This window comes from Diabrotica virgifera, chromosome 1 (assembly GCF_917563875.1).
Source record: "Diabrotica virgifera virgifera chromosome 1, PGI_DIABVI_V3a".
NCBI lineage: Eukaryota > Metazoa > Arthropoda > Insecta > Coleoptera > Chrysomelidae > Diabrotica > Diabrotica virgifera.
In genome coordinates this window covers 45,058,551-45,071,848 of record NC_065443.1, presented here as the reverse complement: position 1 = coordinate 45,071,848, position 13,298 = coordinate 45,058,551, and the positions used below count along the sequence as shown (strand labels likewise).

Below are 13,298 nucleotides of genomic sequence, written 5' to 3'. Positions count from 1 at the left end.
CTTTTTTGTTGGTCACTTGACGATAAAAAGTAATAGAAACAAAATTGTAGAAAATTTAATTTGCTACATTTTATGTTTAATTAGATTTTCCGTAGGGTTGGTAGTTTACGAGATATAGCGCGAAACCCCTTTGCACCCCAATTGAAAGATGGCGGCCGGGGGACAATGGTGGCGACCCCAAAAACTTGAACTTTAACTTCTACTGATCCCCCCTACACATTAAAGAAATAAAATTGACTCCTCTAACAAATGCAAGGTATGGCTCAAAAAATGTAACATTTTAATGGAGTACATTCAAAACAGATCAAGTAATGAATTTTAAATATATTGTCTTAGTTTCCTGATTATTAGATATTAATTTCCTCTAACTTTCTAACCACTATGCTAATAAAATTTATTGATACATTTTCATCTTCTGCCAAGGTTTATCAGTAACAATTTTTCAATAAGGGTCCATAATTCTTCTGTGTTTTGGGGAGTTATTTTCAAACTTTCAGGAGGTGCACTATTGTATGAAGTGCATCATTAAAAAAATAGTTATGGTACTTTTATAATATATTTCTGTCATTCTTAATGTTCAAACTTTAAATCATTGCCTTATCTGCTTACATATAAGGTAGAAGGATTGGAATAATATTATGTAACCAATTTAAGTCCCCTACATTTAACAATAATTGTTATTCTATCTTATTCATCTGTTACATTTTTTATTTTTGATTTATCATTTCATTTACTGTGTTCTTTTTAAATAGCCACCAAAAAAAGCTCTTGGAATAATACATCATAAGCTCCCTCAGATCAATAAATACCAATTGAAATCTTTGTTCATTTATTCCTATATTTTTTCATCATTTGCCTTGTAATAAAAATTGTCTCTTTTGCAAACCTAAACTGATTTGTTGATGTTTGTTTTTCTTCACATATTCTGCTATCAATTATTCTCTGGTATAACTCATGTCATTTTGTGATCCTATAAATCTGTTTTCTGTTGCATATCACATTTGTTTTTATTTAGAGGTACCGTTTCTGTGATGCTATTAAATCAATATGTTACAAAAAATAGTAGCATTTAATTACCATTTATACTAATTGAAAAAAAATTGTTAATATAGGACAAGAAAGCGACCAAACGAGTGAATGTTATGCTTAAAAGGACCAAATCTGCCAATCAATCTGTTATTGAAGATGCCATTGATAATGATAACACTGCTGTCACCCTTGCTGGCCCCATGCAACCTGATGAAGATGATTACGGTTACGTGTCTCAAGAGGCATCACAGTATTATACTAAAATGATGGAAAAGTATAGTAAAATGCCAGAAGAACCACCGAAATTTGACATGTCCAAGAAAACTGTTAGTACTAATTTAGGAAGTACTAAAGATAGGGTAAAAGCTGCCTTAGACAGAGAAAGGGAAGAAGCCTTATTGCCACACAAAAGAAAAAGAAAGCATAAGGTAATTATTACATATATTTTAAGTAATTTTAAGTACCTACTTAAATAAATATTTATTTACTAATTAAAACTTTTGTTCTTTTAAAGGAGAAAAAGGATGATGCTGATGAAGAAGGAATTAGTTACGATGCTCCAGATAGATCTGTTGATGAACCAAAAAGTTCTTCCGATAAATCTGACAGAGAGAAGATGCCACCACCTCCTAAGCCCAAACCAAAACCAGCTCCGCCACCAATGAACTTTGCAGGTACATACTTATAATTTATTTCAGATTGTGCAAGGTCAAAAATAGGCTATTGAACATTGATTTAATCTGTATTATCTATAGAACAAGATGAATTTATGTTTATATTTCAGAGTTCTTTAAAATAATAATACAATTAACGACATTTTAACCTAATAGCTCTATTTCTTTTGGTACAATCACTACTTGATTCATTATTAAATTTCTGTAAAGGGCCTAGCCGGGTAAGATGATGAAAAGTGCCTCCAACTCGATTCGAATTCCATATAGGTCACCGTTTAGCATATATAGTGAAACTAACTTTCTGAAATTTGTAGCCCCCTAGGTCAGGGGTCACCAATTAGTTTCCTTGAGGGTCCGTTTCGAAAACCTATGACACTTCCGGGGTCCGGATTTATGGTGCCTGTGTCTGACTGTTCTGATTCGGTCTCTTTGTGGATTCTTGTTAAAAAATATCCCCTATAAACAAATCAGAAGGTTGCCGGGCGAAATTTTTGGGCAGCAATTGTATAATATTGTTTTTAACAAATTCAAAACATCACCTTTTTTGTCCGCGAAAATATGTTTTTAGCATTTTTAGGTCATCTTAAATAAAAAAGATCTGTCATTGTATTAAAACTTATCACAAGAGGCCTTTATTGTTTATAATTACCCAAGAAACCTAAAAATACATTTTTCGATGCAAAAAAGTAATTTTGAATTTCCTTAAAAAAATTGTTTCACCCGGCACCCTTCAGATTTGTTTAAAGGGGACATTTTTGAACAGGAATCCGCAAAGAAATCGAGTCAGAAACATTTTTCATACGAAAGTGGCCTCACACATGGACTAATATGGAAAGGAAAACTAATAATATCTGATTGTTTTTTGGTTACTGTATACTTTTCAAGTTTTCCTGGTACAATAAATAAAATATAAATTCATTGTGTATTGTTTTGATGTTATTATCATTATATTTTGAAAACAGCAGTATTGTAAATTGTTACTGAGAATATTTTTTAAAAATTAGGAATTTATATTTTGAATGCTCATTAAGTTTTTTCTTCATCTTCAATTTTGTAGAAAGGAAACTGAGGAATTTAAAATAAATAATCATAGTACAAAATGCTAATTAACATGTTATCTTTTCTATGTACATTAGTGTCAATGCAAGGTGTTTGTTGCAAACTTATTAAATCTGAAAATTATTTTAATTAAATTCACATCTGAAAAGTACTCCTACTTAACATATAGTAGAGAGGAAATGAATATAAAAAAATGCACATGACAATTTTATATTACAGCTTACTTAATTTCAAAATTAATGATTAGTAAGTATAACAATAAGGGGGAAAACCCTTTACAAAATGAAATTATCCTGTCTGAAGTTTGGAGTGAGTTTAGTGCAACTGAGTGTCATTAGGTAGTTGAGATATTCAACTGTTAAGTGAGATCTCTACCGATTTTTAATAAAGTTCATTCTTGATAAAGCGGCTTCGCACACATAAGTTGAGCCAAACATAGTACACAATTTCATGGCCAAACATTTTCAAATTTGCCAAGCACTAGGTATATTCTGAATTTATTGACGGTCCGCACAAAACTAGCTCACGGTCCGTATGCGGACCGCGGTCCGCTAATTGGTGACCCCTGCCCTAGGTGGTCATGTGACGCACCTAGAGCATAATTATGGTTTTTACATTTTTATTTTTTATCCCAGCCGCATCGAGAACTAGCGAAAAACTTTAAATAAAAAAGTTGTAAGCTTTGAAAAGTTCTGTCCGAAAATTTTTTTTTTTTAATCTTTGGCGGGAAACTTAAATTTTAGAACGATTTTAAAATTTTAAATGAGTAAAAATAACTTAACACATTCGTTTTCACGAAAAAAATATATAACGTGTATTTTTGCACAATGTTTCACCCTGAATTTTTTCAAATTTTTAAAATTGGTGAAACGCACCTTTAAAAATAAAAACCGCATTTTTCGTTTTTTTTTTCTTTTCGTTTTTTGATACAATTTTATACATGTTTTTCAAAAAAGGCAACACCGTTACTAGAATAGGTAAAACACTGAAAAATAATTGGGGTTTGCTTAATAAAAATTTTTTGTGACGCCATCCATTTTCAAGATACAGGGCGTTGAAGAAAACAAAATTTTACACATTTTTTACGATTTTGCCGAAATTACTGGCAACATTGTAATAAAACTTGGCGGGTTTTAAAAGGTAGTCATTGTGCATGTTTTGACATACAATTAAGGATTTGATATTCATCATTGGCGCGCATAGGGTGTAATGGTCTGAACTTTTCAAAGAAAAAACGTCATTGACATATTTTAAGTTAACAATCGTTTTTGAATTCCTCGTTCAATTTGTGACAAAAAATCTTCCTATTTTTTCATTCGACGCGTCATTTTTATTCAAAAAAGAAAACATCTTAACCCTTACAAGGGCGCCCATATAAAAATTTTTAGAGGGGGGCCAAACGTGAAGATGTTGCACATTACATTTTGTATATTTCGGATGACAATATATACAGTAGACTCTCTCTATAACGAACACGGATATAACGAGGTTTCGCTTATTAATTAGTCCACCATTTCAGTTCTCGCTATAGAGGGAGTCTACTGTAGTTTAAACTACCTAAAAAAACCTAGTTTGAACCCTGTTGTGAGAAATTATTCATACATTTAAATACTAGACCAGGTTTTATAATGGAAATGTAATGGGTACCACAAAAGGTGCGCCTCTCTTTAAAACCCGTTTGAAAAGAATACAATGCTTGCAAAGCCCTGCCTTCAACTTTGGCTAGTAGACTAACCATGAGTATTTGTCGAACCAAGTTTTTACTTTAAAATCTTAAAAAGGAGCCCCCTTTATTTTTGCAGATTTAGAATCCTTATGAAAAATAAGTCACATATACAGCGTGTCTACTTGAGTTGGAAACATATGGGAAACTTTTTTATTATTAATTTTACGAAAAAAAGTTATTCTTTATAAAAAGTTCTGCATGCCCCAAAACGTAAGATTCAATTATCAGATATCAAATTTTCTCAATATTATACGAGGTATGTCAAAAAATATGAATTTCGGCTAAGGGTAAAGTACCTTTATTTCTCTCAATATCGAAAATTCTTATGATAAAAAGTTGTTTGGAATTAAAAACTAAGATGAAATATGCAATTACATGCTTCTTATTGAAAAAAAAAAAAAAATTTTCTCAAATTTATGGATACCCAACATCGTTTTTAATTATTACAAATATCATAACTCGTTTATTATTCATTTTACGAAAAAAAGTTATTCTTCATAAAAAACTTTGCATGGTCTAAAATCTAAGACACAACCATGATATATCAACTTTTATTAATTTTATACGAGGTGTGTCAAAAATATGAAATTCGCTCAATATTATAGCACCTTTATATTTCACATTATTTCAATTAGAAGGATGTAATTGCATATTGACACATAGTTTTTAATTCTAAACAACTTTTTTAATAACCGTTTTCAATTTTGTGAAAAATAAAGGTACTTTACTCTTAAGTGAAATTCATATTTTTTGACATAACTCGTATAAAATTAATAAAATGTCATATCTGTTGGTTGAATCTTCGGTCTTAGGACATATAGAGATTTTTATAAAGAATACCTTTTTTTCGTAAAAGTAATAATAAAAGAGTTATCGTATGTGTAATGAATAAAAACGAAGTTAGTATCAATAAATTTGAGAAAAATTTGGAAAATATTTTTTCCCAATTAGAAGCATGTAATTACATATTTGAGCTTGGTTTTTATTTCCAAACAACTTTTCATAATAAGAATTTTCGATATTGAGAGAAATAAAGGTACTTTACCCTTAGCCGAAATTCATATTTTTTGACATACCTCGTATAATATTGAGAAAATTTGATATCTGATAATTGAATCTTAGGTTTTGGGGCATGCAGAACTTTTTATAAAGAATAACTTTTTTTCGTAAAATTAATAATAAAAAAGTTTCCCATATGTTTCCAACTCAAGTAGACACGCTGTATATTCCAAACATTTTTAGAATCGTTGATAGATGGCGCAAATAAATCGCATTTTCCGATTATAGCGGCATCCTCAACAATTCTAAAAAAAGTTTCGAATAAATGTTACTTATTTTTTGAGGAGGAAACTCAATCTGCAATAAAAAACGGGGGTTCCTATTTAAGATTTTAAAGTTAATTCTCACCCCCACCTCCAGAGTGTGGAATGAAAAATCCTGTTTGGTGTCATTCTATAGATTTTTGAAAAATATTAAACACGTGTTTTTTAGTTTTTCATTTAGAAGTATATTTCTCGAGATATTAGACCGTTTCTATAATTTTGCTATGGCATCACGATATATCGATTTTTTCCGATTATAGCGCTCTCCATCCACAACTCGCAAAATGGCTCGAATAAAATTTGCTTATTTTTACAAGGAAAATCCAAATCTGCAACAAAAATTAGGGGTTCCATTTAAGATCTTAAAGCTTCACACCCAGTGTTTGAAGTGGTGGACATGTTTAGTGTCATCGCATAGATTTTTGAGAAATATTTAACACATATTTTTCAGTTTTTCGATCCGATGTTCATTTCGCGAATTATTCGACCTTTCCGCTACTTTTGGGACACCCTGTATATAACACTCATTCGTCATGAAAGATCACCTGTTTTCATTTAAATAAAATTGTTCTGTTCATCATAATGTACACTTTAAAATAACCTACTTACTAAAAAAATACTTTTGCAAACTAAAATTTGACTATGTTCAATCAATTTAAAAAAAAATGGCTCATTATAGGCCAGGAACCGAAGCTTTTCACCCCGCAATTTTTACAGAATGGATCGATTTGCTTAAAAATTTGAGAATAAGTAGTGGATAGTCCAAGGATCAAAATCTATATGATTTCAAAAGGCGCTTTTACCGTGGGGGTGGTTGCTACCTACCCTATCTCGGGGGTGGAAATGTTTTATTATATTTTGACCGCAAAAGTTGATAAAATCGTTCATTCTAAGCGAAAAAATGTTCTATACATTTTTTTGATAAAATTAATAGTTTTCGATTTATTCGCTATCGAAAGTGTTAGTTTTGTATAAAAAAAATCAATGTTTCTCGATATACTCATTTACGATTCACTCAATTTTTGCCGTAGAAAAATTTTTCTCAAACCAAGTTCTTGGGAATTAAATAACCTGCAATTTTATATCGAAACATTTTTTCGTATCTCTAATGCTAATCTTTCTATTCTGAAGAAAATGGCATTTTTACCAAAATACAAAAATTCGTTATTCGCTTTTAACTCCAGTTTTTTTAAAACTAATCATTCTAAGCCAGTCAAACTTCTAGAATCTATCATTAATGCTTAAATAAATAAGAAGTAATAAGCCCAATGACTAAAAATACCGCTAACTTACATTATTATGCTTTCAATTGGATTTCTCCTTTTATTTCAAAAAGATATACTATTTTTTAACCGTAACTTTTTTATTTTTTATCTTAGACAGTTTTGTAAAAATGATTTTGTAGGCTTTTAAAAGATCAACTTCCTGCTTGCGATCACTTTTCCGCTGAAAAAAATAGGGACTGACATTCTTTTCAGTATAAGTCACTTAATTTTTGAGCTAGAGACTCCTTTTTAATTTCTGGAGATAGATATTTTTAAGTACTTTAAATTAGTTTCAACAAATTGTCCTCGAAAAATGCATTGTTTTCCCGTCGTTTGACTTCGAATCTACAATATTTAGCATTTGACGAAGAAGAGCCAACATATTAAAAAGTATAGCTCGATTACTATTGGTCTTAAAGAAAATTAAAAAAAATGGTTTTGTTTATTTTTTCAAAACGTGCATTTTTGTTAAGTAAAATTGTTTTGATAAACGAAAACTTTTGGAGTTATTAGCAGAAAACTTATTAAAAACATTGATTTTTTCGATATAAAACTAACACTTTTGATAGCGAATAAATCGAAAATTATCAATTTGGCAAAAAAATGAATAGAACTTTGTTCGTTTAGAATGAACGTTTTCACCAACTTTGCAATTAAAATATAATAAAAAATTTTCACCCCCGAGATGCGGTGGCAACCACCCCCATGGTAAAAGCGCCTTTCGGCATGATATAGATTTTGATCCTTGGACTATCCACTACTTATTCTCAAAAATTTTTAAGCAAATCGATCCATTCTGGATCCATTAAGCTTCATTACTTGGACTATTAGTGATTATCGGCCAGAGATCGGATTTCTTGCTGATATGATTTGCTTTGCAGTATTATAAAGGATTCATTTAATTTGTAATTTTGGGTGTCGATTACAGTATAGATATATTATGTTCCCACGTTTCTAATATCTTTCAATGTTTTCGTTACTAGCATACCGTGACTCTGCGAAATGTGTATTATGCAAATTCCATATAGACCGCTGTCACAGACACACACATTTATTTTCTGTTAAACTATTAATTACCCAATATGTGAATTTTTTATTAATAAATATGTTGTTTCCAATTTATCTCTCAAAATTATCCAATAATTTTTTGATAAAAATACGTTTTGTAATATAATTTTAATTTTTGTTCTTTCCCGAAAAGCTATGTGTATGGGCGCCTATGAACCCTTACAAAGCATTCGAACTTCTAGTAGTTTCTACATCTACATAAACTCGTACATCCATTATAAAAACTAATTCGAATACTTTGGAAGCGTTAAGATATTTTATTTTTTGCATCAAAACGACGCGTCGTATGAAAAAATAAGAAGATAGTTTTTTTATCGCAAATTGAACGAGGAATTAAAAAATGATTGTTAATTTGAAATATGTCAGTGGCGTACTATCTTTTTTTCTTTGAAAAGTTCAGACCATTACCCATATGCGCGCCAATGATGAATATAAAATCCTTAATTGTATGTCAAAATATGCACAATAACTACTTCTTAAAACCCGCCAAGCTTTATTACAATGTTGCAAGTAGTTTCGGCAAAATCGTAAAAAATGTGTAAAATTTTGTTTTCCTCAACGCCCTGTATCTTGAAAATGGATGGCGTTACAAAAAATTTTTATTAAGCAAACTCCAATTATTTTTCAGTTTTTTACCTATTCTAGTGACGGTGTTACCTTTTTTGAAAAATATGTATAAAATTGTATCAAAAGCCAAAAAAAAAACCGAAAAAATGCGGTTTTTTATTTTTAAAGGTGCGTTTCACCAATTTTAAAAATTTGAAAAAATTCAGGGTGAAACATTGTGCAAAAATACATACAATTGCATCGTTACATGATCTTCCAGTACGAAAACCCTGTTGTTCATCTGGTAAACTTATCCTCTGATTCATTAGGTCTTGTAAAAATTTAGTTGTAAGTTTTAGGGTACTATTTAACAAGTTGATACCTCTGTAGTTTTATGGCTGCTTTTTATCTCTTTTTTTGAATAGTAGAATTAGTTCGCTCGTTCTCCATTCTTCCGGTACTTTATTGTGTTTTATGATTTTGCTAATTAATGTTGTTAATTGTTCTGTCATTGCTCCTCCACAATATCAGTAATCTCGAGTAATTTGTTTGCATCAATTAAGTGCCAAAAACAAACCCTCGTAACTCTAGGTGACAGGCCCGCCGGCCCACCGGCCCTGGGGCCGGTGCGCCTTTTGCCTTCGTTAGTACCTATCTATCCATAAAAAAAATTAAACTGGAAATTTTTTTTTTAACCTTTACACAAAGATGATACAGCTACCATTCCCCTAAAAAAATGTTTTTACATGCCTCAGTAATAAGAATCCTACATAATGAAGCCAGTCGGTACAACAAAAGACAACTTGTATCAGGAATCAGATAATCAAATAGCTTAACTACGACGGACGGCGCCCTCGAAGACCATTTTTACGATTCGGGCGCCTTTCATATGTATCAATATCCGCTGTATCTTTTATAATAGCTTGGATGCAACTAGCGGCGCCCTCGAAGACAATTTTTACCATTCCGGCGCCTTTCGTAGGTAATTTCCGCTGTGTGTATAAATACCTTATACGCGGCGCCCTCGAAGACGATTTTTACGATTCGGGCACCTTTTGTAGGTATCAATATCCGCTGTTTTTTTTATAATAAATAGCTTGGATGCAACGAGCGGCGCCCTCGAAGACAATTTTTACGATTCGGGCGCCTTTCGTAGATATCAATTTCCGCTGTTTCTATCATAATAAAAATCTTAGACGAGGCGCCCTCGAAGACAATTTTGTCGATTCAGGCGCCTTTGGTAGGTATCAATCTCCGCTGATTCTATTTTAATAAATAGTTTAGATGTAACGAGCGGCGCCCTCGAAGAAAATTTTTATCGATGCCCTCGAAGACATATAGGTATCAATTTCCGCTGTTTCTAATATAATAGAAATAGCGGATATTTATACCTACGAAAAGCGCCCAAATTGTAAAAAATGGTTTTCGAGGGCACTGCGCCTCGCACCTAAGCTATTTGATTATCTGATATCTGATATAAAGAGTGTTACATGTTACATCCCACAATTGGCCTAAATTATACAGGTGTATTTTTCTGTGCTCCATAACTACGGTTTACATACTGGATTGTTGTGCCCCAGAATTCTAAATAATGAAGCCAGAAATTGAACAAAATACAACTTGTCAACATGTATCAGGTATCAGATAATCAAATAGCTTAGATGCGATGCGCGCCGCCCTCGAAGAACATTTTTTCGATTCAGGCGCCTTTCGTAGATATCAATCCCCGCTGATTATATTTTAATAAATAGCTTAGATGCAACGAGCGGCGCCCTCGAAGACAATTTTTACTTCTACATTATACGTATAAGATTGTTGCGCCCTAGAGTGCTACATAATAAGGCCAGTGGGTACAACAAAATTCATTTCGTTCAACTCATATCAGGCATTCTTTATCTAATCTGCTACATTTAAAGCTAATCTGATACCTGATACGAGTTGAACTTTGTTGTACCCTTATTACTCTAATACAATTTGTCCTCAGATATTCATGCCGCTCATTCCACCTGTATGGTTGTTTCCTTTCATACCTCCCATTTGACTTCACATAAGCCAACTGTGATGTCGCACTTAGATCCTCGATCAACTTACTTACATCCTCGCATCTCGGACCAATCAAGCCAAAAGCATCCATAAAAACCTCCTCATTTAAAAGTCTCTTTGGATCAATATCTCTATCTTCCTGTTTCTTCCTTTTGCTCGTTATTTCAAAACTCACATATTTATGTAAGCTGAGCGATTCTTCTTCCAAAACAGTCTAGCTTATGACTTATGACCCTGTTTAGAAGTGACGTTGAGATGTTCAGAAATGATTCATTATTATCTCTCACAAACGTAGGTGCTTTACAGTCATTTAGCAAAGTAATCCCTGTGGCGTGGATCCATTCTGATAGGTTTTTCCTTTTCCCATCAGATCTCTTGTGTTTAATGATTCTTTGTCGAGAGACCAACTTTACATTAGACTCCTGAAAGAGAATCACGTCACAACTTTCTCATCATGCAAGTGTTTCTGCAACATCGTGAGCGGTCCTCGCCCTTCCCACATTTATTTGAAGAAACTTCGTATTAGATGGTTTTTGTCTGATTCCTGGTCCTAGGTGCTTTCATCCACCCTTTTTCGTCCCTTGTGGCAGGGTCTCTCTTAAGGCCCCGCTTTTCCAGGATCAGTTTTTTATACTCCGAGAACTGTAAACTGTCGGCTCTGTGACCGGACTTTACACGTAAGGCAGAAAGTCGCCTCACTACTTTAATCTCGTGTCTAGTGCCCCCTTGCCTTATCGGTAGCAGGAGTCCCATTTGTTTTTTCCCTTGCAGTCGCTTTTACTATTGCAATTCCGACTGTAACGGTTGTATTGCCTTCTCCATTTTCTCACAGAGACGAGTTTGACGTCGTTAGGCTTCCTGCTGCCGGTATACCTCCGAACCATCTTCAGGATTTCTTCCTTTGTGACATCTCCGTCTATATCAAATATTTTCACCTGGTCCTGATAGCTCCGGACATCTTCTACTGTGTTTCCCTCCGTGCGGGCCACGATAGTCTTCTTCAGGTGCTCGGCTTGTTCTTTTGCTGCCACTTCGAGGTTGAGTTCCCCGCCCCTAGTCTTCTTAGCGCTTCTGACGCTAATCCTCTCCTTCCTCGTGTCTACGCTACCCTTGATTAGCAACTCGGCGTAGGATTTTCCACCTCCCTTCACAATCAACTTCTGCGTCCCCGCGTTCGTACTTCTCAGTGAGAGGTGGTTGTGCATACCCATGAAGATTACTTTCAGGATTTGCCTGATGTTCCTACTTTTATTATCATGCCCCCCATTATTAAAAGTAATGGGGAGCTATGATAATATAATTACTCTGATCTCCACTGTCTCCATGTCTTCCCTCAATTTCAAAAGAATTGCCAGTAGTCTCTTATCCTTGTCATCCATTTCTCTAAAGGAACCTTGAAAATAGTCTGACGATTTCCCCTGTTCTCTTCCTCCTGACCCTTTCTTGTAATTGTGGTCATAGTATTAAGTTAAAGGTACTTCACCTCTCCTGGGCTATATGTACCTCCTGCAAATACTACCGGTTTTTCCCTTATCAGGTCGTGGTACCTTTTACCCTCACCGAAAAGTCCTTGTTCCATGACCACTACTAAGTCGCCTGCAGATTTATTCCCTCTTCCCGGTTTGGCGACCGCATATAGATATTTTCTTCCCATTGGACTTTATAATGTCGTTTATTTTTTCAAAGCCTCTTTCACCTGAGTTCGGGACCGTTGCGATCATTTCTATTTCTCTTTCACTCAAGTTTTTCGGGGAAGAACTTTCGAAGTCCATCGGTGCGGACACGCTTGCCGTCTCCTTAGTCCTTCCTTCCTCGTCGGTTTTCTCCACTTTTTATCTCGTTTCTCAATGCTGCCGAGGGTGACTTGTCTGAAAGTGCTCTCCATGTCTTCGGTGACACTCTTAAGGTTTATACATCATTCTTGATCTCGACCTTCGTGTTTGTATGGTCAGACATTAGTTTCACTAAATTATTTGTAACTCTCGGTTCTCCATTGCTCTTACCATAGTCTTATGTCGGAGTTCTCCTCCTTCTCTCTAGATCTTTTTCCCCAAGTGAGGAGCTCCTTTGCAAGGTTGCCTCCCCTGGAATATCCGTCTTGGTCAGGTCCCTACCCCTGACCGGATATCTTCTAACCGAAGACCCTTTTCTTCCGAAGATTATAGTTTCCTCCTTCTTCTTTTCCTCTTTGCTAAGTACTTGCCTTTTTTTCCCTTCACTACTGATGTTGATGTAGTTGATGATGTTTCATATCATTTCATTCATTCATAGTTTGTTTGAGCTGCACCACCACTGATGACTCACTCCAATGTCTCTGGACTAAAAGGGATACTGGGAAACTGAAGCTATATTTTTGTGGCATCTTAATATAATTTACTATTCCCAATAAAAATAGTAAATTGCTTCATGGAGTTAAATTAAAATTAAACTTAAAAAAATTCACGAGTAATATTGATTTACTTGATGTAAAATTTTGGGAGGGGTGTCTGGCGCCTTTGTTTAGATATTAGGTCGGCGCCTTTTTTAAAATTTGGGTTGGCGCCTTTTTCATGAGCCAGTCCGGCCC

General features: G+C 33.9%; 1 protein-coding gene across 2 annotated transcripts in view; it reads left to right on the top strand.

Moving 5' to 3' along the window:
• The window catches only part of LOC114327539 (protein SPT2 homolog), an 89,655-nt gene that overhangs the window by 10,131 nt on the left and 66,226 nt on the right, over positions 1–13,298 (top strand). For both annotated transcript variants that reach the window (XM_028276208.2, XM_028276207.2), the window contains 2 exons: positions 1,113–1,457; positions 1,544–1,703. In XM_028276208.2, the coding sequence (XP_028132009.1) occupies positions 1,113–1,457; positions 1,544–1,703 (505 nt within the window). The remainder of the gene's footprint in view (positions 1–1,112; positions 1,458–1,543; positions 1,704–13,298) is intronic.